The 27,317-nt window shown below is 34.9% G+C and overlaps 1 protein-coding gene across 1 annotated transcript; it reads left to right on the forward strand.

The window, feature by feature from the left end:
- The first annotated feature begins 562 nt into the window (after positions 1–562).
- LOC135685780 (phosphatidylinositol-binding clathrin assembly protein) lies at positions 563–27,317 on the forward strand. Its single transcript, XM_065201846.2, has 15 exons — positions 563–780; positions 6,941–7,083; positions 9,507–9,582; positions 10,507–10,609; positions 11,318–11,357; positions 12,385–12,441; positions 14,879–14,938; positions 16,371–16,422; positions 16,940–17,168; positions 18,214–18,355; positions 18,964–19,288; positions 22,772–22,990; positions 24,182–24,384; positions 25,815–25,961; positions 26,979–27,317. The coding sequence occupies exons 1-15, from the start codon at positions 660–662 to the stop codon at positions 26,988–26,990; spliced, it is 1,929 nt and encodes a 642-aa protein (XP_065057918.2). The 5' UTR covers positions 563–659; the 3' UTR covers positions 26,991–27,317.

Genomic DNA, 27,317 nt, shown 5'->3' on the forward strand with positions numbered 1-27,317 from the left:
TTCCACCAACTGAAATTCAAGACGCCAATTGATGAAATCCAAAGTGTTTCTCTGATGACTCAGGACAGTTGAGAGTTTCAATAAATTTACGTAGGGTTTTGCCTTCCGCATTCGACATAAAATATGTGACGCAAGTCCGATATCACGACTGCCTGAAACATCTATTCGCTGTTTCGAATAGTTAAAATATTTCTTCCCATATTTTGTCTGGCCAAATCGTTCATACTCTAAAAAGTAGGGCATAATGAGCAGTTTAGCTCCACTTTTTTTCAAAACTTTACTTGTTTTCCTCGATGGTCTTTCCAACTTGAATAGGAGATGGTAGCATCCTTTTTGAAGGTTATTCCATCATTTGATCACCTCGAAGCTAGTTTCTGTAGCCTTTTTTGGAATATATAACTTTCAAGAGAGGTGTTATTATCAGGCCCTTTCTTCACGAGTGTCTGATCGTTTCTGAAGACAGTTCAGGTTTTACATAACTTCATATCCTTGTGGACGTAATTCATTAAATTACGTCATCAAAAACTTGTTACCAAGAAGAAATCCAAAGTGCTGCTGCACAGGCGCTTATCGTTTGACTCGCCAGTGCAGCTTGTCTAGCAAAAGCGATCTTGTGTTTGCACTGAAGTTGGGGTCGGGAAATTGGTTCCAGCCAAGAAATGAGTGTGATAGACCGTGTAGAGTCTGCAAAACATATTTTAGCAGGATCACCGATTGGACGGGCTATTGCCAAAGCCACTAGTCGGGAGATTATTGGACCAAAGAAGAAGCATGTTGATTGTAAGTTGAATTAGGCCCTGAAGGCTTAGGCCAAATACTTCAATTTAGGAAGTGTGTTTGCACTTTTTAAAATTGCAAAAATTATATTCACAGTAGTGTATCTGTTTGTTTGTTTAATAAATCCGAATAAAAATACAATTGCCTGAGAGAAGCACGTGATTAGTGCACTGGTTAAAATCCAGAAACTTGATACACGAACACTGGCCTCCCGTGTGGAAGCAAATCGGAAGCGTTGTTCAGTCTACTATTTTGAGGTGGTGCTAATTCCCATCGTGCTGTTTTCCTGACACAAACTTTTTAAAGACGTGCAGGAATGGAGTGCACTCTCTGACAGTCTTTCAAACTTGTACTTTTACCATGATTCTCATCCTAATTTTACTCGGAAACCAGATTGTTAATTAAATTAGTTAACCGTCATTATGACGATATATGTTCTGTGATTGTTTGGCTGTCATTATAAAACAAGCAAAAGTACAAATATGGAATTTTTAACCATAATCCAAGGAAGTTTTTGATAAATTCCAAGTAAACAAAACAATGTAAAGAAATTTAGTTTATTGACATTTTTTTAAGTAAAGATAAACAAAACTATGATATGCTTTAAAGTTTTTCATATACAATTTTTCAGATAAGAACCCATAAGCATAGGAGTCATAGGGGCTGCAGCATACTAAGCCAACTTAAACACTTGGCCTCGACTACCCCATGTAAGAACCTGATACGCCCATCTAAGAACCACTAAGTAATAGTTTTGGTTTGCATTTTTTGGTGGCATGGTTGTTTATTGGATACAATTTGCATTGTTTTACAAAAATGAGAGGAAATTTCAACAAAACACATTGTCTTTTCTTCTAATTTTTCATCTGAGGCCAGATATCTTCTTATATTTTTCTTCTTTTTTTGGCATCCATCTCTCTGTGTTAGTATAGAGTGTTTACTTAGCAATATATATAGTCAATCAGGGTTGCCATTTGACTGTTTTGACGGCCAAATTTCTCCAGTCCGGCTGGTTTTCAAAGCTGTTGGCTATCGAAAATTGATTTGGCTGAAAAAGCAAAAATTGGATGCATGTTGAAAGCCGCAGGAATACAACGAATGCAACAGCTTTAGCACAGACAAAATTCAACATTTTGTCAAAATAATCGCAAAATTGTAAAAAGCAAAACAAGAAACAAAGTAAAATATGGCAAGAAAGTGAAATTGAAAGCAAGTGGGAGCTTTTGTGACAAAAAAGCCATTTTTGATTACACTATTACTCCAAAAAAATTAGCCAAAATGTAGCTTTTATGTATATTTTGTTTGGCTGGCTGAATTTGGCCATCAAGCTTAGAGTATTTGGCCGCCACCAATTCCAAGCATCTGGCAACTCTGTAAACAATATGTTCTGTAGCTAACAGGAACATGAAGCCAAACCATAAATCAAAGCATAACCAACATCATGCTATACTTCTAGCCACAGATGTTGGATTTATATATAATACACATCAATATACAAATATTGCATTAATAATATATATATAGCTTTATTCAACTTATTTCAATTTCATATATACAAGCCATACCAAGAATAGATTTGCATGCATGCAGTGAATCACACTCTTTGGCAAATCAAAATGCTATTTCTTTTTTAGCATAATAAAGAATTTATAAACATTTGTTGGAAGTACAAAATTTGAAATTTTCTACCCATTTTTGAATTATATTTTGCACAAGAATATACATTTTCTTTTTGCAAATGGAAATGGAATGGAATTTAAAAATTTTGCAAATGGAGCAAAAAATTTTGCAAATGGAGCAAAAAATTTTATTAGAAGGCAGAAAAACAACACAAAAACAGGGGTTTTCGAAATGCTATCAAAAGTGGATATCCACAAAAGTAGAGGATAGAGGTTCTTGAAAACACACTGGATCAATGTGTACACACAAACACAGTAAAAACCATAAATATGGTCAATCTTTACTTCGTTTCTGTGAGCAGTATGAGCGCACAAAAAAAGGAGGGGGTGTTTCTGAAAAGGCTCCAAACAAACATAAAAAGACGGAAGCAGTCTGAACAGCCATATAACAAGTATCTTTATTTACTCGTAGGCAGATTAAAGTGAAAACAAGTGTTGTTTACATGAAAACTCTTATTACTCCTGTCTTTGCTCATATAAACAGTTGAATCCAATATCAAATGAAAATGCTGCTGTGTAGAGAAGATAAAATAAAGGCAAACTTCCTATGGTGTAGTGTTGAAGTGTTCTGGTACACTTAAGTGTTCTTGTGAAAACAGAGCCAAAAATCTAAGATGAAATGTAATTGGTAACATGTAAACAGGCAACAATTTCGTGTTGGTTTGGCAAACTGAATACATTATGAAATGAAGACGTTGAATGTTTTCTGTAAAGGTAGCATCTCATCTTAACCACACTTTTTTGGTAAAGAAGGTGGGTGCCAAGGTGTGCACGTGCGATTGCACACCTTTCCAAGGATGGCCTGTTTATATATCTTAAAATAATTTGTATTTGTTGTTGTTGTTCTCAATGCATTGGGGTGTTCCTTAAATGAATGAATTTAGTTTTTGAATCAGAATTTTCATCTCAAAAATGTGTTTTGGAAAATTGATTAAAAATTATGGCATCCCTTTTCATGAAGAAATTTTTAATTGAGGGGGCAGGACCTGAGGGGCTATTAGGTTATCAAACTACCCACAAATGCCCAGCCTTTGATTTTTAAAATGTGTGATCATGGTCAATTTTTAAAATTTGTTTAATGTAACATGAATAAAGAAGCAACCATGCTTTGTTTTCATTATCTACTTGACCTTTCACTCAGGAACAGGATGATTTGTATGAACAAACTTTTCCTTAAATCCTCTTCTTATCTCTTGTGGGGAGACATGTTTTGGCAAGGGTGGCTAATATCCAATGCCAATATATTGACAAGGGCATTGGCAAGGGAAGCGCAATAGCTGGCTTGAAATGAAAAAGGCCTGATTATGGTATAGATAAACAATGACTTGCCTGTACATAAATGCATATCTAAATATGTTATATAATTTGTATTTATAACTTGGTTTTTGCTGATCTATTATAAATATTTTTAATTTTGTAAAATTCAATTATAAGAAAGTAAAGAATGAACGAATAAACAGTTGATTTTAAACCATATGATTTTTTCTATTATGTGTTAAGATGAACAATTAAGTTAAAATTTTGCTCAAAGCCATACTTAAATATGTGAATTATAGTAGATGTGATAAGTCAGATAATTTGGTTGTGATTGAATCAAGTCTTCATAAAGAGTATTATTCAAGTCATATTTTGAATCTTGTCAATTGTCCAACAACTCCTGTCAAAGAATCTTAATTTTATATTTACAATCCGACTTCTGTTCTGATAATCAAACTGTAGAAGGGCTTTTAAAAAGGAATCATAAAATGGTTTAATGCCAAATACAATTGGCATCATCTTTGAATTCCAATTCGAGGGAAGGTATGACATGGTAAATAACACCGTGTGTTAGAATGTAGTCTGCAAATATGCAGAGGTAGGACACATGATGAGGAAGGTTTTTGTTTGTTGCCTTTTTAGGTCAGGATTCATTTCAATTTTTGATAATTTTTTAGAGATTAATCATAGTTGGGATCAGCTACTGGATATTGTTGATTGATTTAAATTTCTTTGCTCAGGTTGTTTGTCAAACTGATGTTTCTTGAAATTATATTTTGAGTTGGTTGTATATGGTGTGTTTTAACAGTTTCTGTATTTTGGCAAATGTTTATAATAATTATTCTCTACTCTTTATGGTTATAGAGGTTTTACTGAACAATTATCTTGCTTTAGTGACGTTTTTCAGGCAGGCAGGTTTCTATGCTTTCAGCTATAGGATGTTTTTAGATGCATTGTTGCCGATATATATCACCCTCATCTCTATAACCTTGATAGAATCTTTTCTTTTTTATAGTTTTCCACTTTGTCTTATGTTTTCAAGTATGAATAAAATATATTTTGTTCCACATATGAAAGCACCTTGTTTATCTCAATATTTTTTAACCCAATTTAACTCAGCTTTGGTATTCACCTCAAACACACCTCCAACGCCCAAGCTTCTGTAAAGAAAGAAGTTAAAAAGATAAGGGCACTTAGAAATAAACGGAGGCTTCAAAGTGAGGGTTTTCATTATAGGGATTGGGTCGATTCTTATTCACAATTCATGTTCATATATAATAATTTGTGTCTCATTCCATCTGCTGATACTGTGGCTTACCGTGGCCTTCCAAACTAGGGGCTGAAGGGTCATGACATTAAGTATCTACCAACCTATGATTTTGGCAACCAATTGAATCCTTTAATGACTAGCTTATGAAAAATTTGGGATGACACAGCCCTCAATCCTTCTTTATTCTATCAAATATATGCTCCATAAAAATTCCTGGTATAAGAAGCAAGACCACCAGGAATCCTGACTGAGTTGTTTAGTAAATTTGAAAAAGTATTGTAGTTTTTCTGGCAAGGAACGCACTTTCGAATTCTATACCCCCTGTATACCAGAATTTTTTGTCAATTGCTTTGTTACATCATCGACAATTTTCAATAGGCCTGTAAGCCCTCTTCCCTTAATGCTTCCATCATGTCATAGGCCGAATCTTTTCAAGCCAGCATGTATTTTAGTATATGGTTTCTGTGTTGCATTCTAAAGATGTGAATGGGCATCCAAAAAAAGCTTAAGTATGATTGACCAAAGTATGTGATTGTGAAGAGCAGGTTAATATATTGTGGCTTTTGGTCGCTTTGCAAAGGATATGGTTTAAATTTTGAGGGTAGAAGATACCGCCAGGTCAGTCGGTTTAGATAGGGATTAGGGACATTAATACACGATTGAAAATGCCTGATGAAGTGTTTTATTGAATATTAGGAAGTCAATAGTTTCCAGTTATTAATTATTTATAATCGAATCCTCTAATGTATTGCGTTGGGAAAATATGAAGCAATTAGCAAAATCACCTGAATGATATTATATTAGCAACTTGTGCCTCGTTCTCCATTTTAATCAAGGTCCTAAATATGGCCATAATCATAACAAATTGCGGAAGGTTTTTTCGCTATTTGTTAATGTGATTGCTAAGCTGTCTTGCTTTTAAGGAAATCGTGATGCCATTGAGAGTTTTAATAATGTTCAATAATTATCTGAGTCGAAGATTTTTTGGTTAACAAGTTTATTGAATGGCTGTTAAAAAATTGGTTTGACACTAAATCGTCATATTCTACTAGTTGAAACGCGGATTGCAAAGTACAAACGAAGCAGTGAAAGGCACTTTTCTATGTTTTTACGCACATATTAAAATTATAAAAGACATTAAAATTGACTAATTCACCTTGGTTTGCTTCATCTTACAGTTGATAATCGTATTTAAATTTTTTGGCTTCTCCTAGGAACACTCTATCTAATTTGTATACAAAGGCAATATTTACCCAAAAGCATTATTACCATCGCCTTTCCTTCATGCACCTGTTTTCTCGAGCATATTTGTCTCTTCATCTACGCAAAATTTCATTGTGTCTCGGTCAAAGCTCCAATCCTGGCTTGAATTTCAAGAGCGAAATTATTCTCCAACTGATTCTTGCCAGACAATCCTGCTAGGTAGCTCTACAACAAAGGATGTTTTAGTGGAAAAGGAGTAATATATAGATATTTTCTACCGCAAACAGTACATTTAATAAATACAGCACTTTCTAAGGACAGGGATTGTATTTCTTTTCATGCCCTAAAGATTTTAGAGCAACCATCAGTGCAACTTTTTGTCTCAAATGGTAAGACTGGAAAAGGCCCCGCGAGAAATGGTAAATAAGCTTTGAAAGGCCCAAAGATATAGGCATAAACAGGACGGTCAAATTATGGCACAATTAACATTAGTCCTGGGGGGGGGGGGGGGATTTAGAATCTCAATTTTCTGGACAGGGCTGCAGCCTATTAGCTTCTCCGTTGTCTTAAACCCAGTTTATTTCCAATCCAAGATAGGAGGCCTATTGAAGCGTAGATTATGATGCATCTATCAGGCCGCATCACGTAGAGAACATTGCCAGGTTTTACTAGGGGCAAACCGTCATCCTTGCAGTCCCTCAGTTATTTTTGAAATATAATGGTAATTTTACAACGAAACTTTGCTTCTCCATAGATTTACTGCAATCGATCAACTTCGAAAATGTCAATATCCCCAACATGGTTGACATGTTGTTCGAACGGACTCAGAATTCAAGCTGGATTGTCACCTTCAAAGGTCTGATTGTTTTCCACCATCTTATGTCCTCTGGCAATGAGGTATGTCCTTGCTTTTAGTTGTTTTTAGTTGCTATCGCTGCAAATATTGTTCAAAGAAGTTTAGAAATTTGACAGAAAAGATATAAAGACATAAATATGACAGAAAAGCTGCCCTGTCGATTCATTTTCTCATAAAGATGAATCAAATATATGCACATCTACTATCCATATTTGCATGCTGATTTATTGGTTAAAGAAAATATAGAGCTCTTGCCTTGCCTTCACTTCAAAAGTATATAGTTGCTTTTTAGTTTCCTTCATTAAATCGTTTTGTCTGTCAATCTCTGTGGATTTCGTTTAGAAAATGCACACGTATACTCAAGCAGCTTGTTCATAAACAAAAATCCACAAAATGTCCAAGCATGAAAAGGAAATGATGGGGTCTTCCAATTGACCATTTTGATGAATTCGACTTCCTCCATCAGATATTAACTACTTCTTCCTTTCTAGTAGCTAATAATAGGTTCTGTAATAGATTCAGTCTACGCATAGTGGCCTGACGTTTATTCATCTTTTAATGCATGCAAAGAATGAAAAGATTTGTGTACCACAATATTCGTTCTTGGGGCCTATGTTATTTACATCATTAACAAGTAAATTTCGGAGATTATATTGTTTCCCTGTCATATACTGAATATGAAAAGCGGTAAACGCGTTCAGCAATTTTTTCCCCTTAGATGGGCTTGAAAGGGCTATAATGACGATACGGCCATATAAATATCAACGCTTTGCTACGAAAATCTCGCTGGATTTGCTGAAAAATGTTTATCAAAGACCTACCTCACAAAAGCACCACTAGATAGAACTGATCTGAATGTTTTCAATGTATTTATAAAAAAGCTTTAACTTCAAAATTGAGGAAGAAAACACAAACATAGGCTCAAAGTGAATGTTGTAAGCACCAAATAAAATGCCTAAAGAAACTATCCTAGAGATGATACTAAACTCTATTGTTATCCAAAGAGTGTGCCGTGGCTTTACAACATCTACGTCTTATCGAAACATGTCTTTAACCTGGCAGTAGATTAAATCTGAATTACCAAGGTAAAGATGTTTAGCCAAAGTTTAAAATACTTTTACAGGGTCATTTATGTCGCTTTTTATGGCAAATTCGAGTCAGCTGAAATCAGCTGGCATTTTCCACCTAACATGGTTTTCATCGACAACCATAACAAGATGTACCCAATACAATTTGTTGTAAACAATCTTTTGGTGGTACAAAACTTGTAAATAGCTTTGAAAAAAGCAAACATTTAGTAAACTAAAGCTTTTCGTCTGACACTCTTCAGAGTTTAAAACGTCAGAACATAGATCGAAAACTTGTTGTTGTAAATTGTACCCAATACAATTTGTTGTAAAATATGAGCCAAACTTGGAAAGTACTTTTAAAAGACTTTACAAGATAGAAATATGAACATTTATTCATTGACCATAACCTCACAACAACGTTTAGCTCGTCCTTTATCAAAATGTTGACTTCTTTGAAGATGGGCCGGCGAACAGTATGCTTTGTAACCACCAACAATTCTTTACTTTTCTGCCATGGCTGCAAAAGGACAATTTACTTTGAACTTGCTAGATAAAATTTTGAATTGAATTTTTTGCCAGATGAATACATTGCATCAAATTATACGGAAATTGAAAGGAAAGTTTTTATTAGGAATTTTTGATTTGGTTTGGTTTTCAGCTTTAAGTAAATGACAATTTCTGTCGTGATATATCCCTAGCTATTATAACTCCAGTTATCATTTAGATTTATCGTATATTTTCTTATCTAATAACTTTTCCTGTGAAATCTGAAATTACCTGCTTAAAAATTGCTTATCTGTCGAAGTGCTGTTGATAATTAGAGCATCGTGACAGACGACATCCTTTATTCCCAGATGTGGATGAGACATGCTCATGTATATGCCTTGAACTTAAACTCACATTATTATTGTTTATAGTACGTTTTGATTAAACATTTGCAAATTAAGGACAAGTCAATTAAGCTGTTCAATGGAGATAAAATTGTCTGATAGTAAGGTTTCCTGTTATAAATTTTAGGGAAACGTGCTAGACGTGAGAATCTCCTCGATCTTGGTGTCTGATCTCCATACATGAATTGAAAAAGGGAAAAGATTATTAAAGCTTGCCTTTGTGTTGCTGGCTCTTTACAGTATGTTGCGAATATAAGGACATCTAAATTTAGCTATCGTTTCCAATAAATTTTCTTAGGCTTTACCTTATTAAATAATTAAAACTAGCTTCGTGCGTTTTTGAGAATTCATACCAAGACCACCAAAACCGAATCATAAATTTCTGACTATATTACAACTTCCTTTTCGATAAAACGTTGATTTTAGCGATCATTGCTCATATTTGAACCAGTTCTGAAAAACTTTCATATACACTTAGTCTTCTCAACCAACATTTCATTGCAGAGGTTCATCCAATGTTTGGCATCACGATCTGCTACGTGGATGCTTCAGAGTTTTCTTGACAAGAGTGGTGTTCAGGGTATGTGAATGTATCGCATTTGCGAATAATTTTATATTGGTCTACGCTGGACTTCGAAATGCCTCTAAGAGGCTTTAGCTCGACAATATTGTTGCTTATTTCTTGATGAGCTCGCGTTTGAAATCTTACTACCTACTACTTGTCCAGCTGCTTAAAGTAGTTCTCCCGCATGGCTGCTTATCAGCATAACCGTGACAGGCTTAAAGGATATTGTCTTTTTAAGCTTATGGTCTTTGCTGTAATTCGCTGTAATAAACTTTTTTGACATACACCTTGCCATTCATAGATTTTCGGTAAATTTAATCTAGAATATGCCTACCTCAACCTTGCAGTTTTGAAATATAATGAAGCAGTTTTATTTGCTGTCTGTAGCTGAAATGTCTTCTTGATATTCTACTTTTTATGGTATTTATTTATTGAGTTTATTTTGGTATTCCTGTATGTTGTAATCTTACTTTATAATATTTTTAACTTAATAATATTTGAACAATTTAAGCTGAAATTTTTTTGTTTTAAGTGAGCCATATTTTGAGATGAATGGAGAAGATAGTTGATCATTATAACAAGGATTTTGATTTTGTTTTTTATCTTAGTTATGTGTAGATGAGCGATAATCATACATTTTGCTATGCCTTCTAGATAATATCATAAACACAAAATATTAATTTGTCCCTTTGCTTAACGACTGAATCTTTCGTTTCTCTATAAATTTTCATAGACAAATTTTCCTAACACCAAGTAAAGAGCTACATAAAACATCAGATAATTATTATTAGCATTTGGTAGATTTTTACAATTTTTTGTGTTTTTCGGTTGATTTTGATGGACAAATTTTCCTAAATGCTGAATTTATAAATTTTGATAGATTGCCAAGAAATGGAGTATTTAAATTCTTTGACTTATATAACCAATTTTTCTATTTAGGATATGATATGTCACATGTTATTCGTCGCTACTCGCATTTTCTCAGCGAAAAAGCTTTTATTTACCGCACGATGGGTTACGATTTCTGTAGAATTCCTCGAGGGTATGTTGCATATCATCCTTCATATTTTTTTGTTTCAATGCTTTATTTGTGAAGTACTACAATTTTACTCAAATTGAGAAAGCGATTTGAAGTTTTAACTCAGGTGATTTGTATCATCATCCCAATTTTGCATTTGTATTCTGTTGCTTTATCTAAAACTTATCGTTTTTGTTTGAAATCTGCTAATTTTGTAAGCCCAAAAATTTTTTCCCAAGAACTGATCTTTGATAATCATGAAAAGAAGACACATTTTGCTTTCCTTTTTTCTAGTTTCGTACTCTGTTTAAAGAAAATCACAAATGTTGGGACTTTTTAAACTCTCTTCTACTTTGCTTTTATGGAGTACTTGAGTGTAACGGATGTGATAACTTTGCTCTTTTGTAGAGGTCTTTTTATGCTAACAGAATTAAATAACAACACGAAGAGATACTTACAAAGTTTATTTTTAAACTTACGAATCTTCTTGCAATTTTTTACCACCATAAAGTTATTATAATTCTGCCAATTTTCTAAATAGCCAGTAAAAATGCTATTACGAAACTTAGAACTAAAATCAAGATTTTTCTCTGAAGTTACAGAGTATTTTAATTTGTTAAAATTAATTTGTGTTTTGGTCTCTTTTTGGGAAATAAATTGCCCACCCCAGCGTATCGAGTGCACTTCTCACCCCAACATTTCTTCAAAAGGTTGTTTTGTTCTTCATTACAGGAAAGAAAATGGTGTGCTTAGAAATATGGAAACGACAAAGGTGAGTTTTTTCCACCTATATTTCACCAATGAATGTTTTCACAAATGTTTCCTATTGGATATTTTGTAAAAATCAGGTACAGAAAAATTTGAAGAAAGTGATTAGCCTCCCTTCTGTAAATGTAGTGAGAGATGGTTGAACAGGAATCCAACTTTCTCAATTTGGGCAGCAGATACTGGGTGATATTTATTTTTATTGATACTGCTGTTTTTCAATCGGTTACTTGTTAAAAGGCCTGATTATTAAAGATATGTGGTATATAGAAGGATAGGATATTACATGGTATATATGGGAAAACCTAGATAGTGACGAATGTTGATTTTGTTTCTTCCTGTAAGAGTTATTTAGAGCAGCATGTTAGCGTTATTGCTTCGTACCTACTTTTACGTCACAGTAAAAAGTCGAGGTGTATTTAAATAGTCGTTGCATTTGAATTGTTTTTCATAATACCGTAAATCCTCGAATTAGCCCCTGGGGGCTTATTTATTTTTGATATTTTTGGATGGGGGCTTATTCGAGGGGGGGGGGTCTTATAAAATTATGTAGGCAATAAGAAGACATTATTAAAAGACCTTGTTTATTTTAGTAGGAATTTCTTTATGAGCATTTAATTAATTACTACCAAAAGTACCAATTTGTCGTGGTAATTCAATAAAACGTCATAGGCAACCACAGATGGCAAAAAACCGTTTAATTGAGGGGTCCAATTCGAAAATATGCGGTAGCAGTGAGGTCTTATTCGAAGGGGGGGGGCATACTGACAATTTGTAGTTCTAGGGTGGGGGCTTATTCGAGGGGGGGGGGCAATTCGAGGATTTACAGTAGCTTGTGTATAGGATATTTTGGATCTTTTGAATTATATCATATTTTAATAAAACTGTTCTGATTTTATATCAATAGATATTTCTATTTAACTAAGTATTATGGCACCATTAGTGTTTTCTTTCCCAACAAAGAGCCAAGTAGAGCCAAAGTTTGATAATCATTAAATTGTCACAAGAATTGACAAGAAAAATTCATTTTTCAGCTCCTGAAAGCTCTCCCTGAAATTCAAAGACAATTGGATGCGCTGCTGAGCACAGAGGTATTTTTTCAAAGAATGTTACTTTAAGACTGTATCTAAGCAGAAATGTCTTGTAATAAGTCATTTCCGGTTATGTCATCGGTCATCAAACTCAAACATTCTGAAGATAGGTTTTTGTGACGTCATCTTTAAGATCTCTGTTGCTTTTCGCCTATGATTTTGTCATTTATGTAGTTTGTTTCAAACGATATTACGATGACATTATTGCGACAATATTCGATTTCTTTGTACAAAGTCATATTATTCATTCGACGTACAACTTGCAGAACTACACTGATTATTGAATGATATCGCGATGTTCTTGTACTGTATGCCAAGCTAAACAAACGATATTCGGCAAGCGAATTTCCAAATGGAGTGCTTTCGTTTTTACAAGCAGAGAGTCTTGGTTTCCGATACCAGACCAGATAAATGTCTCCATTATTCAGAGGTTCCAATGCCGATGGCTCTGCTAGCAAGAAATTACTCCTAATAGATAGTTATTAAACATTCAGAGAGCTTCTAGAGGGCGTGATTGTGAAGTTAAATTCCAGTACCGTGAAAGCGTGATTTGCCAAGATTTAACACCTTTTTTGCAGTGCGCATTGATTGTATGAAGTTTTTTGATTATGCCAAAAAAAGTCTTTTACCGGTTAAGGAAATCCTATATCTCTCTAATAATAAACTATTGAGATTGATTTTGATTTTTTTCTGTCTTCCTTCATGTCAACCCCTTCTTTATGAAAACATTTCATGGCAGTCCTTCTACATATAAAGGATTTTGCTGCTCAAAACCTTTTTAACTCTAACCATGTTTTCAACCTGGGAGGACTCTAACAGTTTTTCCGTGGATAGATTTGGCGGATGAATGAATCCATTTATTGTCTGCATACATGTTTCCCACGAGTCCATTAGTAGAAGGTTTAGGTAATTAATGAAAGGAAAATAGGCCTTAACTATCAACCCTGTGGGACGCCAAATAATTTTAAGTTCCTTGAACGTGGAAGCAATATTCTGCTTCTTTTATCCCTGATATATGTTTAATTTCATCTTTCCCTTCCTCTACATACTATACAAAGCTTTTCCTCATGACCTCTGCTAGCAATTAATAATATCTTGATCTTTTTAATATCTTCTGCAGGAATATAGTAATTTTTTATGCTATGTTTTCGCGTTTCCGTGCTCTATTCAAATATATTTTCATGTTTTTAAGTAATGACATAGAATAATCTTCTCGTAGGTATGTTGAATTATTTTTTAAGTTCCTCAAAGTTTTTATTTTCTCGCTCGATTCTCCTTTATCGATTCTCCTTCACTGGCAGACATGCAGCCAAGCTTCCCCCATTCAATAATCCCCTAAGGGTGCGCCACTGTGTATCAGTATCTTCTAACCGCCTTTTTTGTCTTTTATAGCCAGATATCTCACTCACTTCTATAACCAGATTTTTCATTGCTTGTATTGTAAGTTCTACATAAAGAGAATTTCGCAGAAGAAATTCAATGTTAACGTTTCTTTGTTTTTTTGAACATTTGTCAAGGCAATCTTAGGAAATTATGCAGTAGATCTGGCAGCTAGAATTCTGCTTTTTTCTCACCTAGCTGACATTCCTTCCATTTTACCTCCAATCTTAGCTTTGTGTGCAGCCTATGCTGTTTCAGCAACCTTCCGTCCCCTTCAATCACTTTCCTGTTGACTCATTACCACGCCAGACTTGAAATCTGTAAGAAACAGGAGTTCTTAAGTTAAAAAATCAATGGTTTTAAAATTTTATGGACCGGCAGAGCAATTCGATAGCATAAAATGACCAGCAGAGCAATTTGATATTTATTCAAAAACTTGCTTAATTTCTATTCAAAACTACATAATCAAAGAGACTGGGAATTGGAATCAGATGACATTATGGTTTAGTGGACAGAATTTAGTTCTGGATTCTTTCTTTCATTGGAGATCATGGCTCAGTTTGTACGAGCGCGAAAACATATAAGATTGGATTTCATTTGGAAAGCAAAAAATTCAACCTGCACTGTCTAGTTTAACCTGCTCTCGTAGTCAACTCAGTTGCTGCTGCGCATGCTCGTTGGTTGAGAGAGGTTGGCCCGATCCTGTCTTCTTCCCGAAAAAACATTAATGCGATATTGTGGCCTAAAAATAATTCTGTGGGTAGATGCAGAGAAAACGTTGTTGTACCGTAACGATCTCATTACGCAAGATTAAAAGGATCTCCGCGGCCACAATCGCTTTAACGTCACTATGAACAGGTCAAGAGCACTTTCGGTACTCTGTGGTTAAAGCTGTTAGAACGTATTTCAGTTATTAAAAGCATCAATGTCCTCCATTTATGTGGTTATGTTTGTTTTAATATTTTCTTCGGCACATGACATGGATAAGGCGAATTATTTTCGTCTAAAGAAAAAAAGATGTAACCTTTTTAGCTCTAAAACGTTGTTTTTCTTTTAGTTCACAGGAAACGACATGACAAATGGCGTCATCACCGCAGCCTTCATGCTCTTATTTAAGGTGAAGCCCACATTCTTTGCAAAAATAGATATATACATTGTTTTTCCTAAAATATCGCCACTTTGAGAATCTTCACAAATATATAAATAAATTTTTAGTTATCTTGTTAGTTATCAGTGTTTACAAATGCCGATCTGATTGTTGTCAAGAGAACTTTATCATGTTGGTTTTCATGAACACATCAATATCAGTTAGATCGATTAAAATAAGCACATAATAGTTCCTTTTGAAACAGTAATACTTGAGGGAAGCATATTTTGGTCTACTCATTCATTGCTGCTCTAAATTTAGCATTTGATTAATGAAATCATTGCAAGATACATTGGTCAAGATTTTAATACCTAGCATCCTAAGGTATTTTTTTTACACTAACAAGCTGAGCTTATCGAGCAATGTCCCCGTCTTTCCTCTCACTATGACCAAACCTCGCGGTTCCCACGCCACGCAAGGATTTTTAGAGAGCTGGTGGCTCTTTTCACTTTAAGTGAAAATTTGATTATATCAGTGACCCTTGCATCTGTAGTCTGCAAAAATGCCGCGTTGGTGTAAATGTATATTTCCTGTGACACACTGAATAAATTCACAAACAAAGTGCATCTATTTCAATGCTATGAGAAGATACGTCCTTCTAGCTTCGGCCCGAAGTCTTTCTCCAAGAAGTAAAAAATGGGTCGTCTTTACGATTTTCGCCAGAGTAGATTCTCAACTAAAAACGGAATTGCTGCAGAAAAAGCTACTCTACCCTTATAAACTGTTTAGCAAGAAATTCTAGAATATGCTCGTACAACATCACGTGTGCAGGAATACAATGTGGAGTAAGCAAGTTACAGCATCGTTTTCTAGCGTGTTCTACTTGCAAGCATTATTAAAACATAAAACGAAATGTTCAGTTCACCACAACCAATAAGCCAATAGTTATTTTTCTCCCCTTTTATAGTGTCACACGGACATTTTTATTTTTGTGTCAGTAATTAGTTTTTAGAGTCATTGGTTAAAAAGCTATAAAATAGAAAGGTAATCCCAAGGAGTCTCATATCTTTGAAGCACAAAAACGCCGCTTCCCGTTTGGGCCTTTTGTTTTCTATCCCAGTGCCAAAGTATGGTCTTCGTCGCCCTAAATTTAACACACTGAGAAAAGAATGCAATGAGTTTGTTGTAGTAAGAAAATTTTACGCAGAAGAAATTGTTTCCAAAACCATGTGTTGTTCCGTGTCAAGAAATGCTTAATTATGTGCTTCGAACGTTTTAAACCTGTGCTTTTTTGAGGTTGAGTGCCAGCTTTTCGGAAAATAAAGTGGGCCAATTCTACCTATGATCTGTCAATAAAATAAAAATTAGTCAAAACAACAGGAACCATTTTGGTTTTTCAAAGAGATAAATTGTGACAACACTACCACGACCTCTTTTTTACGATGACTTTTCTTTGTTTTAGGATCTTATTCGACTGTTTGCAGGATACAACGATGGCATTATTAATCTTCTAGGTTAAATTTCTATTAATTTTATATTAAATTTGCTCTAATTTAATCAACTATATATTTCTGAGACCCGTCACTGCTGTTGAAGTTATTTTCTTTTATATTTAGATGTTAATTTTTTCTGTTTCATTTCTTGCCATTTCAAGTCTTTTTTGTTATCTTTTTTCGTTTGTTTTTTGTTCCAAACCTTTATAACATTATTTCAACACTTGTAGGCAAATTCGAAGCATTCATGCGAAAATTTTGGACCACTAAATGCTTAAACGTTGAGAATTCAACCTTGATGTTATGTACCTTAGTTTAGCGACTATATCTGGCCGAGATCAAAGATCTTTATCAAGTTTTTCATTTTTAGCTCTAATTTTAAAAGAAATGTCTACCATTTTGTATAGTGCTTTGTATCAACTATCGTAATTTTATAAAATGGTAATGCATTTGTTAAATTAGGTTGTCGTGTCCAAGTAACGTTTGGTTTTTTTGTTAAAAATCTTAAGGTTCATGAAATTGTGTCATTACTTTTCAGAACAATACTTTGACATGAAAAAGCCAGACTGCAAAGCATCTTTAGATATCTACAAAAAGTTTGTTAATAGAATGGAAAGAGTGTCTGCATTTCTAAGAGTGGCAGAAGATGTTGGTATTGATCGAGGGGACATTCCGGATCTGACGCAAGCACCAAGCAGTTTGTTAGCGGCGTTGGAGAATCACTACCTATCTTTAGAAAAGGGGAAGACATACACCCCGCCATCAAAGTAAGTCAAAATGTAGTTTGTGCTTTGTTTGAATTTGAGAAAGGGTATTTTGCCTTTTGATCTCATTTGCACAACAACCTAGATATAGATGGAAAAGTATCTCCTCTGTAGCAGCTGTATTATCACGTGTCGTCATTGCTCCGTCACAATTTTTTAAACAAACAGCCGAATGAAGTTTGATAAGATGCATTATTTGTAGTCCATATATATGTAAGTTTTGTATGTTGAAGTTACGCTTTACAGGAATACGCTTTACGTAAAAGATCGTGACGACAGTCATTATGACGACACTGTCTGATGTTCAGTGTGATACTGCACTTAGGACATACAAGAAAGTAATCCATAGGTGATTGGTTATTAGTGATGTTTTCACACGATGCATTACCACAAGAAAGTGCAAGCCATGGTCTTATGATCGTCGTAATGAAAATTACTGCTTGCGGGTCTGTCATAATGTTCTTGATGTACGGTTGGTCGGTTCTAAGTTGCAACTCTGCGTTTCACGCTTAATGCGATCATTAGGCAACTGTTTGTCTTAACTAAAAAAATGGTTTTAACACCTCTACTTCTGGACACTATGCCAAAAGCCAATGCATGAGCATCTCACTATAGATTGGGGAAATGAGTAACTGCTTTTTATCCTGGAATGTTGATTCTAAATAAAGCTTGTTAGAAAATCTTGTGATGGTTGTTTTTTAGATTCGATTGACTGAAATGTAACAGTTTAAAACGATTTAAGAGCGAGATGAGAGAAGAATACTTTTTACAAATTTAGTTAAATAATTCCTATGAGGATGATCTACTGAAAAAAATTTTACTTCATTTTCTGGGAAGAAAATTTCGTGTCTTTTGAGTTTTTGACAGGTTTTAGTTATGCTACGCTTACAATATCATCTACCAATAATTTTTTAACCTGCAAACCTGTACCTGAATGCTTGAGTACAGAGTAGAGTTTAACCTATTGAAAGTTTCTAGTCACCCTCATAGCTGTAATTCAAGCATCCATTTGAATGCCGTTAATGTTTCGATCTCAACTGTCTTACAGGCCGGTTACATTGCCGTCTTTCACAGTATCAGCAAATGCAGAAAAGAGCGTGAATCCTTTTGGAAAGGACACTTTTGATGCTGCAGATGGTGAGACTGATGATGTTCTAGAGCAAGAAAGAAAAGCTTTGGAGGAGTTCCAGGTGATTGATCAATTTTGATTAGCTTTCATGCCTGCCAGACCCTTGAAAGCACCCAATAAAAGCGTTTCCTTGTTTTATATCTCGTTTCTTTACCCGAATAATGTCACTTTCGCTCCCTTATTACCCCACGGCGATTTTGATTTATTAATATATTGATATATATATATATATATATATAAAAAAAAATTTCAGTTATTTGCTCAGATTTTTATTTTTTGGTTAAGTAGGGGTTGACTTTGGTTTTGGTGGATATTTAATTGATCAGATCAAATAACCCTAATGTAGTCAAGTTGCTTGGCTATGTTTTGATTTTGATGAAATTATGACGTGGGGGAGGGGGTGGGGTGGGGGGGAGTGGGGTGCTATTGCAACTTGAAATAGTTTCTCGAAGATCTTACATTTAGTCAAAAAAGTAGCACATGTACGTCCGCTTGAAATAAGAAACTCAGAAGACTTTTTGAACATGCCCCATCTCTCTGAAAGCTCGATTTTTAACAATAAAACTGCTTGCAGAAAATAAAAAAATATCTCGATTTTTATTCGATGTCTGTATAATCTAATATGTATGTCATAGGGATTCTGCTTATTGTTCTGTTTTCATCCCAAAGCGGAAAAAGCAGTCCCAACATGTACAACAAGCTCAATTCTCGAACCAGGCAGCCCCTCCTGCTATTGTCCCGCCAGCAAGCCAACCGCGGAACCATCGTCAGGCCCAGCCAGCAGCCCCGGTTCAAAAAGAACTTCTGCTGAATCAAGCAGCCCAAGTATCGTCCCCACCAGCGTCAGCAGCGAATGACTTGTTGCAATTGAATACTAATTTATTTGGAGATAGTTTTCAGACAGGTATGACCCGAAGCTCAACATTTCCTCTTGATGATCAAAAACAGGGCGATTCATGGTCATCGCCAAATGATTCCTGGGGACAACAACCTGGTTAGTTTTGTTTTTTTTGTACCGATTTTGGAACTTTTAGTCCCAAGAAATGTTGCAACTATTGCAAACAAACCAACCCTCTGCTGTCAGTGCAGTTTCTTTCTTCCAAATTTATTTTTGGTTCACGATCATCATTATTTGACGAAATGAACTTCAGTTCCATAAATGCAAGATGGCTGGCAGTTACACGGAGGGGGGGCTTCTAGCAGACCAAAATTTGTGAGGTAGTTCCCCATAACGGCATCTTACTTGTCAAATGTACTATTTCCCATTTTCAACAGCTATTTCAACAGCTTATAAACTTTCTTCCAACGAGTAATGACTAGGACAATTGAGTACACTCATTTTTTATAAGAAACAAAGGTCGATGTTGAGCACTCCAGTTTCTTAATGTTCTGGAAATTTCAATACTCATTGTTTCTTAAGACTTTCTTAATTATGATGTCATGAATGATGTTATGAAATGTTCGTGACCTTTTTTATCACGTCAAGAAATTCGCTTCCGTTCCGATGATGTATTTAGATGTGGGAAGTATATTTTTATCCTTTGTGCCTTAAGTTCTAGGCCAACAGGGCAATCTTGTTCTTGGATTTTACAAAATTTCGTTGTTCTCAGTTTTATCACGATTAAATAGTTTTTTAATTTTTTCGCTTCGAGTACTGAAGTTTCTTAATTTTTTCTGACTGTCCAGTACTCGTTTCTTATAGCCAGTTTCTTATAAAAAATGAGTTTATAGTAGCAGCTGCTAAGGAGCTCAGCAATCTCATGATTTGAAAATACAACATAAACCATATTCAAATTGAATTTCGATGACTGGCAACGAGTTGTCAATCACAACTTGAATGTTGTTGTTATCGTCGCTGTTGTTGTTGTTGTTGCTGTTTTTGTTGTGGTTCACTAATAAGGAAAATTTGATTCTATTCACCTCAGTGTGGTTCACTTTTTTAAGCGATGGAAAGCTCGTGGACACTAATATGCAGCGATTGATAAAAGCTTATTTACTTTTTATAAGAGTGAAATTTGCTTGTAAATTGATTGTAATTTATAAGTCACCCTCGTTTAAAAGACGAACATTCGGAGCCATAAAAATTTAGAATCAAATGCAAGCCACGCTCAAATTTAACATGAAGCGATTTATTTTAAAGAGATTTAATTTTGTTTCTTTGGAGGACTGGGTTTAATCCTTTATGAGATAATTTTCTTTCTCGACTCCTAACTTATCTTGTCAAAGTTCACCCTTAAACTATTCTGTTGTTCTCTATGACGTGGGTTTTCGCGTCTTTCTTACTAAAACAGATAATATCTGCAGAATCCTTGCTTGGAATACTTTCTAAGAAACTCAAACTCGATATGACATCACATGCGGCATTTTACAGATAAATTAATACGAGCCAACATCGTGTACAGGTCGCCATTGGGTATATGGGATGTTGGGGAAAAGTAATAATTGTTAATGGCTTTATAAAAGCAAACGTTTTTAGAGATGCTAAAGCTTTTCGACTGACACCCTCCAGAGTATAAATTGTCAGATTGTTCTTCGAAAACTCGAAGTTTGTGGGACAGATTTTATTGCCATTTTCTTTTCTTGGTGGTTTTACCGCACAAAGTCATTCGTTTTATTACTATATATTCACGTACGATAGCTTCACCCTTAGGTACAATCGTACGCCTGTACGCCTGTTTTTTTCAAATCTATTTATATTTGAATAAACAAAACTTTCGAAGAACAACTGTAGGCACATCCCTGATCTTACAGCATGTTTAGGCGTATTTATTATGTTTGTCGGTTCCAGGGGGTGCCTGGCAAATCCAGGTCGGGGATCACGGTTGCTAATGTCTATAATCGAAAAATTAGCATTTTCTACGCAGTGTAACAATTGTTACCGGGAGCGTTAACCTTTGTTTTATATGGCTCTCTCTTAATCACAAGAACGGGAACGCGCCAAGATTAAACTGGAGAGTTGCATTAAGGGGCGTTGTTTGGATACATTACGGGAGTTCCATACCGAGGGAAATGTTTCGTCTGTTTTACAGCGCCAAAACATGAATCCCTGTAACATTTCCCAGACCTTATATTTCAGCCATACTAAACTTCGTGTGGCCATTTTACCCTTAAAATAATCTAAAGAAACATAAAAGTTGTTTATTGGATCAGTAACTGCTCAACAGTAGAAGGGACTTCCCAAGAATTTTTCGCTACTGGGTTGTTCTTCTGTAGGGTCTTGGTACAGCCTACATTTGGATTTTAAATGTTTCAATTTCAAAATATAAATTTTAACTTTTTTAAAGATTGAATAGCAAGGTCATTCAAAACTCAGCAGTAATGAAAGTAACTTTTTCTATGCTTCTGAATTTTTTCAGATTTTATTGGGAATATCTTTCATAAGGCAGTTGAAAGGCTAACTGAAATGCTAAATGTTTAAATCAACTTCTCCAAATAAGTGTGGGTTCGTTTCTAGCCCATTAGCAAAAAGGCAAATTTTCCTAGTATATATTTTGTTGTACCAAAAATTGTGGCAAAATGATTATCATTTCTTTAAATTGAAACTTAAATTTGCTTGACAGAATCGCGTCTTGCATGTGTAAATACTGTATAGCATAGCCCAACACAATCTCTTGGATATTCCCGCACAAGCCAGTTTGAAAAATTCCGAACTAAATCGTATTTGTACTATCACATTATATGTTTTTGTGTTCTTTTCCAAGTGGTTTTAACCGAAAAACCCCATGAATATTAGCCTTTCATCCAGCTAATTATTCCTTCCAAATAGTCTGGCAGCTAGGCAACTGAATCACATGTTGGTCAAAATTTTTGATGGCTTGGCAACAGTACGAGTCAGACAACTAAATGTGATGATATTTGCTGTCAGTACATATGATTATTGAAGCTAAATTACACACCTCTTGTATAAGGAATTTTTTAGTTATTATCATTTGGTATTTTTTAATCTATATTATATAAAAGTCATGTTATAAGCAGAAAAAGATGTGATTTTCATACTTTTTTATTTCTACTCACTTTTTTATGTTGCTGATTGGATGAATAAAATAAGCCAATTATAAACCAATTATATTCAACCAATCAATTATAAATTTGTGATGATGAAGCCCCGTATGCCGGGGCAAAATATTAACCTTTACTGATTTACGTGTTTTTATTGTTGTTTATTCTAGGCGTATTGCGGTGTTTCATATTTGCTACAATTATAAATTGATTGGTTGAATATAAAAGACTATGCGCCCTTCTTAATCACACATTGCTTTCAATCTGCACCTCGACGTGAATTTCTGTTCACCTTTTGATCATTTTTCACCATTTTATATGCTGAAAAATTCGTACAGAAAGTATTACTTACTTGTTATTTGTATACTCCCTGAACTTTGGTGTTGTGCTGTTTTGAAATTCCCTGAACATTTTACAGTGTTTTAACATCATTTGTTTTGTCAATTTTTTGTTTTTATGTATGCCCAATGTTTTACAGGAGCAACTGGAAGCAATCCATTCAACACAACCAATAACACTGCATTTGCACCTGCTTTTCAAGCAACCTCTGGGCAAAATGGAGATACCCTTCTTGGAGACTTGCTTACCCCAGAGCCAGCAGCTGGGGCCCAACCAATGTCGCAACAAACTCAGCCATTAAATGATAGCGACACAAAGGATTTGTCATCAGTCCTTGCCCGTGCAGCAAAGTCATTAGGTATGGCAATGGCCTTATGCCCATGCATGTTTGCACTTCCAAGCATTCAGCAAGTAAAAAGCACTAATTAAAAACTCCATTATCCATCTGTTTTGGTCTTGACTTAAAAAAAACGCCCTGTGAAGGAATGTCGAAGCTAGGGTTTCCATCTGCTTGAAAGCTAATGAAAAGGGGGTCTCAATGACACCAACTGAAAATAAAACGCTTTGGGCTGAAAGCTAGTTATTCCAAACAAGTTTACTTGCAGCACATGATCATCAGGGGTAAGGGATCCAAGAATCAAGGAACACAAATCCTTTTTTCGAAAAGCATACTTTATTTTAGTGGTTCCCTCTTAAGACTTGAAAGCTTGTAGAGAAGTCCCACTTCTTCTATGAATTAGTTTCCCTCCCTAACTTTGTCCTGCCTAGTTTTGCAAGACTTCAACTCCCTGGGTTAGGCGGTTCTGTCCCAGTTCCCCTTAGAAAAAATACAGAGTAGCCAGAGGAAGGTCATTTATAACTAGCACTTGGCAGCAACTGTTGAGCTTGATATGAGGCTTCCTTTATTTTTAATCTAGACAGACCTTACCATTAAGAAGTGCATCACATATCATATAACTTTATAGCAACAAATAACTGAATTTGGGGGATTGGTGCTTCTGCACAAAGGGGCCTTACGTGTTACTGACCATGAAAGTTAAAAGTTCTTTCAGCAATTAGTTATGATTTAACAATATAAAATAGGATTATTAGAGTACCACTACTTTTTATACCTACCTGGCCTGTTTTGCACATTTTTGTAATTATTATATCCATCTAGCAGTACAACCTTTTTTCAACAATAGCAATAGTAGAGCTTGAATAAGTCATTATACATGCTATTCAGCGTGCCAAGTTAAATATATTGTTTAACATGTTCCAACAGGCAGAGAACCCAATAAACCTTATTTTGGATATTTTTTATGTGGCTATCCCAGTTCAAATTGTTTATATTCCTGTATGACTGTTCATTTGAACTCTCTAAATGGACTTGCTAAAAGATTATCATCAAGCCAGCTAAACTTATCCTGACACCATTTGTTCACCTCCATGCATGGGGAGATGGCCACAGGCTATGAAAGACCTGGTAATTTGAAAATGTTTATGCAAATTGTATTTTGTTATGGTTGCTTGGTTTTGATTTTATGGTGGCTGCTTCTTTTAATTTTAGACGATCTGTCATTCAACCCAAATATGCAAAGAGTGTCGACACAAAAAGGAAAACATCAGTGGAAACCACAACAGCCACAAGTGAAAACTGGGGGTGCCCACTATCAAGGAGTTTCAGTTGCAAAAAACACCTTACCTCCTGCTTCACAGCCAGGCTGGGGGCAAACAAATCCATCAGTGGGTATGCAGTCATTTCCGGGGCAGGTAAGCACAAAATGTTTTGCATTGGATAAATAAGTTTCTGTTCCTTGTTCTGAATTTTCAATATAAAAGTCGTTAATTTACGTATAGAGCTAAAAACATGTTACATAACCTATCATAATCTATGATTACCATGCTAATTGATTTTTTTTAAGGATTTTTCCATGAATGAATAAGTTGTTTTTAGATGTTTAAGTTTGAAAAGGGGGCACTTTAAGAGTGTTTATAGAATCAACAGTGAACACAAGTCTTACATTCAGTCAAATCTTTGTAATTTAAACTTTACAGGGAATTGTAAAAATGTTAAGATTACAAAAGGTTTGATTTACATAGATCAAATCATAAATGTTCATTTTCAAAGGACCTGAAAATTTTGTTACAATTAGTAAAAGTTTCAACTACATAAGTTTGAATTAGACAGAGTTGACTGAAGGTATCTACATTATTATTCTTAATTTCTCTGTTTAGGTTGGTAACTTTTATATGAAAACATAGTTGCATTTTCTATGATATCTTATTAACTGATATAAAGCAAACATTTGAAATAAATTGTAAAATTAATGTTAAAGCTAAAGAAATAAATGTCAAACAAGGTCAAAGGTTAAGGAAATGTGGCTTTATCAACAACCTGACCTGGCTGTTTGGCAGAACTCCAACCTTTCAAAGGGTACTTCAGTTCTCTCTTGCAGGCAAAATGCTTTTATGGGAGTATTTGTTTTGTACAAATTCCCCTGAAGAAACAACATGGTCTGATCTAAAAAAGATTATGTTACAGCACTGATACAGCAAGTCTCTACTACACCTAGCTCATATAATCTTACAGAAAGGAATCTTCATGCAATGACAAAGGTCTTTGATGTCATGGCAGTGTTTTTTATCATTTTACGAAATATAATTTCATTCATGCAACTCTATCAAATATTGGCAGGGAAAAGGAGACCAAAGTTTTAGAGATAGAGTATCTTCTACCAGGAAAGTTCAATGGGACCATCTTATTCAAACATAGACACTCTGTGCAACTGTGTAACTGTACAACTGTGCCACTCTGATGATAAAATTTCATGCACCTGAATTTCGAAGGATTACAAAAAGGCTATTCTAGATGACCATGAGACCACTCCTTTGCCCTCATGTCTCAATTTCTGTTAATATTGTAGCATTGTATTAAATCTGAAATCACCAAAATTCATATAGGTTTGCATGGATGTTTCAGAACCATTAGAAAAATGTCATTACAAAGTATTTCACTACCGAGCTTCATATTCATCCACATTCTTATTGCCCAGAAATGACGGTTGTTCAGTGGCGTGTTTCATTTAAGTAACATTGGTTAAGAATTTTTTGGCTGCATCCTTCTTGATATTTATGATATACATTCAAGCATTCCTTAGGTTTTTGTACTGATTCTTTAGTTATGGCTTTTGTCATTATAGGCTCCAATGGGAATGTATACCCAGTATGGTCAGCAACCCGGTATGATGCCCAGTGGAGTAGGGATGTTTCCTATGCAGACTGCAGTACCACATATGAATGCTCCAATTGCCAGTCAAGATCCGTTTGGGCCAGTTCCAGGTAGCCAGGTAAGGTGGATTGCATAATATACTTTATGTTCCTTTTGTTTTATACATGAAATCAATTGTTTATTGGTAAAAGATGTGTAGAAAATATCTTCAATAATCATATGTATCCACAACCCACATTATGTAGAAAAGAAGTAACTTTGCTGTAAAGCTAATAAATTTCTCTTTTTTCACTTATAATATGAACCAGCCTTGGGAATATCTGTATGGAACCAACAGGTTGTTATTTTCTAACATGTGTACTTTTAATGTGTAGGGAGTGGATAGATGAATCAATCAAAAACCATTGATAGAATATTCTCTAGATTGGATACTCTTGACTGCTGAATAGACAAGGCATCTTATTAAACAGGGTGCTGGAACCTTTCTTACAAATTAATGAACAGGGGGTGGTTCAAACAGGTGACTGATATCTGGGAATTTTGGCAATGCATAAAAATAATGGGGCTCACCCCAAATCTGGTCTCTGATTGCTTATTGGCAGTTTCTGTGAGTTATGATGGTGTTTTAAAGACACAAACACCAAGACAGGAGCAGACACTTAGTTGAATATTGGGAGGCATGCCTATGTTTTAAGAAGATGATGTCACATTTTCTTGTCGTTTTGGAATAAAAGACCATTGCCCTCCAAAATATTGGAAGCAACTGCCCCCTTGCCCCCTCCAAAGGTGTCTGCCACTGCAACAAGGCTATGGCAGGAATCTTGCTCAGATTAATGAAATGGGTAAATTGATAAACTTAGTTCTAATAAGCTCTGGGGTTGGAAACATTTTACGAAGTTATAAGCATCTGAAGAATTGTCGCCAAAGAATATGGCAAGGTATCAATTTTCATTTGTTACCTATTTGTATCATTTCAGAAGAATTTATTCTCATAAATGATATTGTTATTTGATTAGAGTCACAATTCTGCATAAATTTATACAAAGCTGTTTCAAATAGTTTCAATAACATGGTAATTTGGTAGTTTGGGAAATTTTTGTAAAGTACTCCTCAGCAATATATCTTTTCCTCTTAGGTTCGCTTCTAATTTTGATGATATCCCAATTGCACTGTTTGGAATTTCTGACAAGGTACAATAAAATCAGAAATATTTGTGATTAAAATATTTGTATGCAACCTCTTTTGGAAATCTCGTTGGCTACTCAGTATTTGGCAAAATTTGAACATTGATATTGTGGATCATCAGAAATACTGGGACAATATTAATTTTTTCATGAGTTAATGACTGATGGGATAAAATGTATCACAATTTTTGTAATATAGCTAATTTAGTGACATTAATTTTTCAATCATTGAGTTAAAATCTTGGAGTAGAACTGTAAAAAGATGGCTAAAATAGACAACAATTCTTTGA

This window comes from Rhopilema esculentum, chromosome 15 (assembly GCF_057945365.1).
Source record: "Rhopilema esculentum isolate cy_ngs chromosome 15, ASM5794536v1, whole genome shotgun sequence".
In the NCBI taxonomy this organism is placed as follows: domain Eukaryota; kingdom Metazoa; phylum Cnidaria; class Scyphozoa; order Rhizostomeae; family Rhizostomatidae; genus Rhopilema; species Rhopilema esculentum.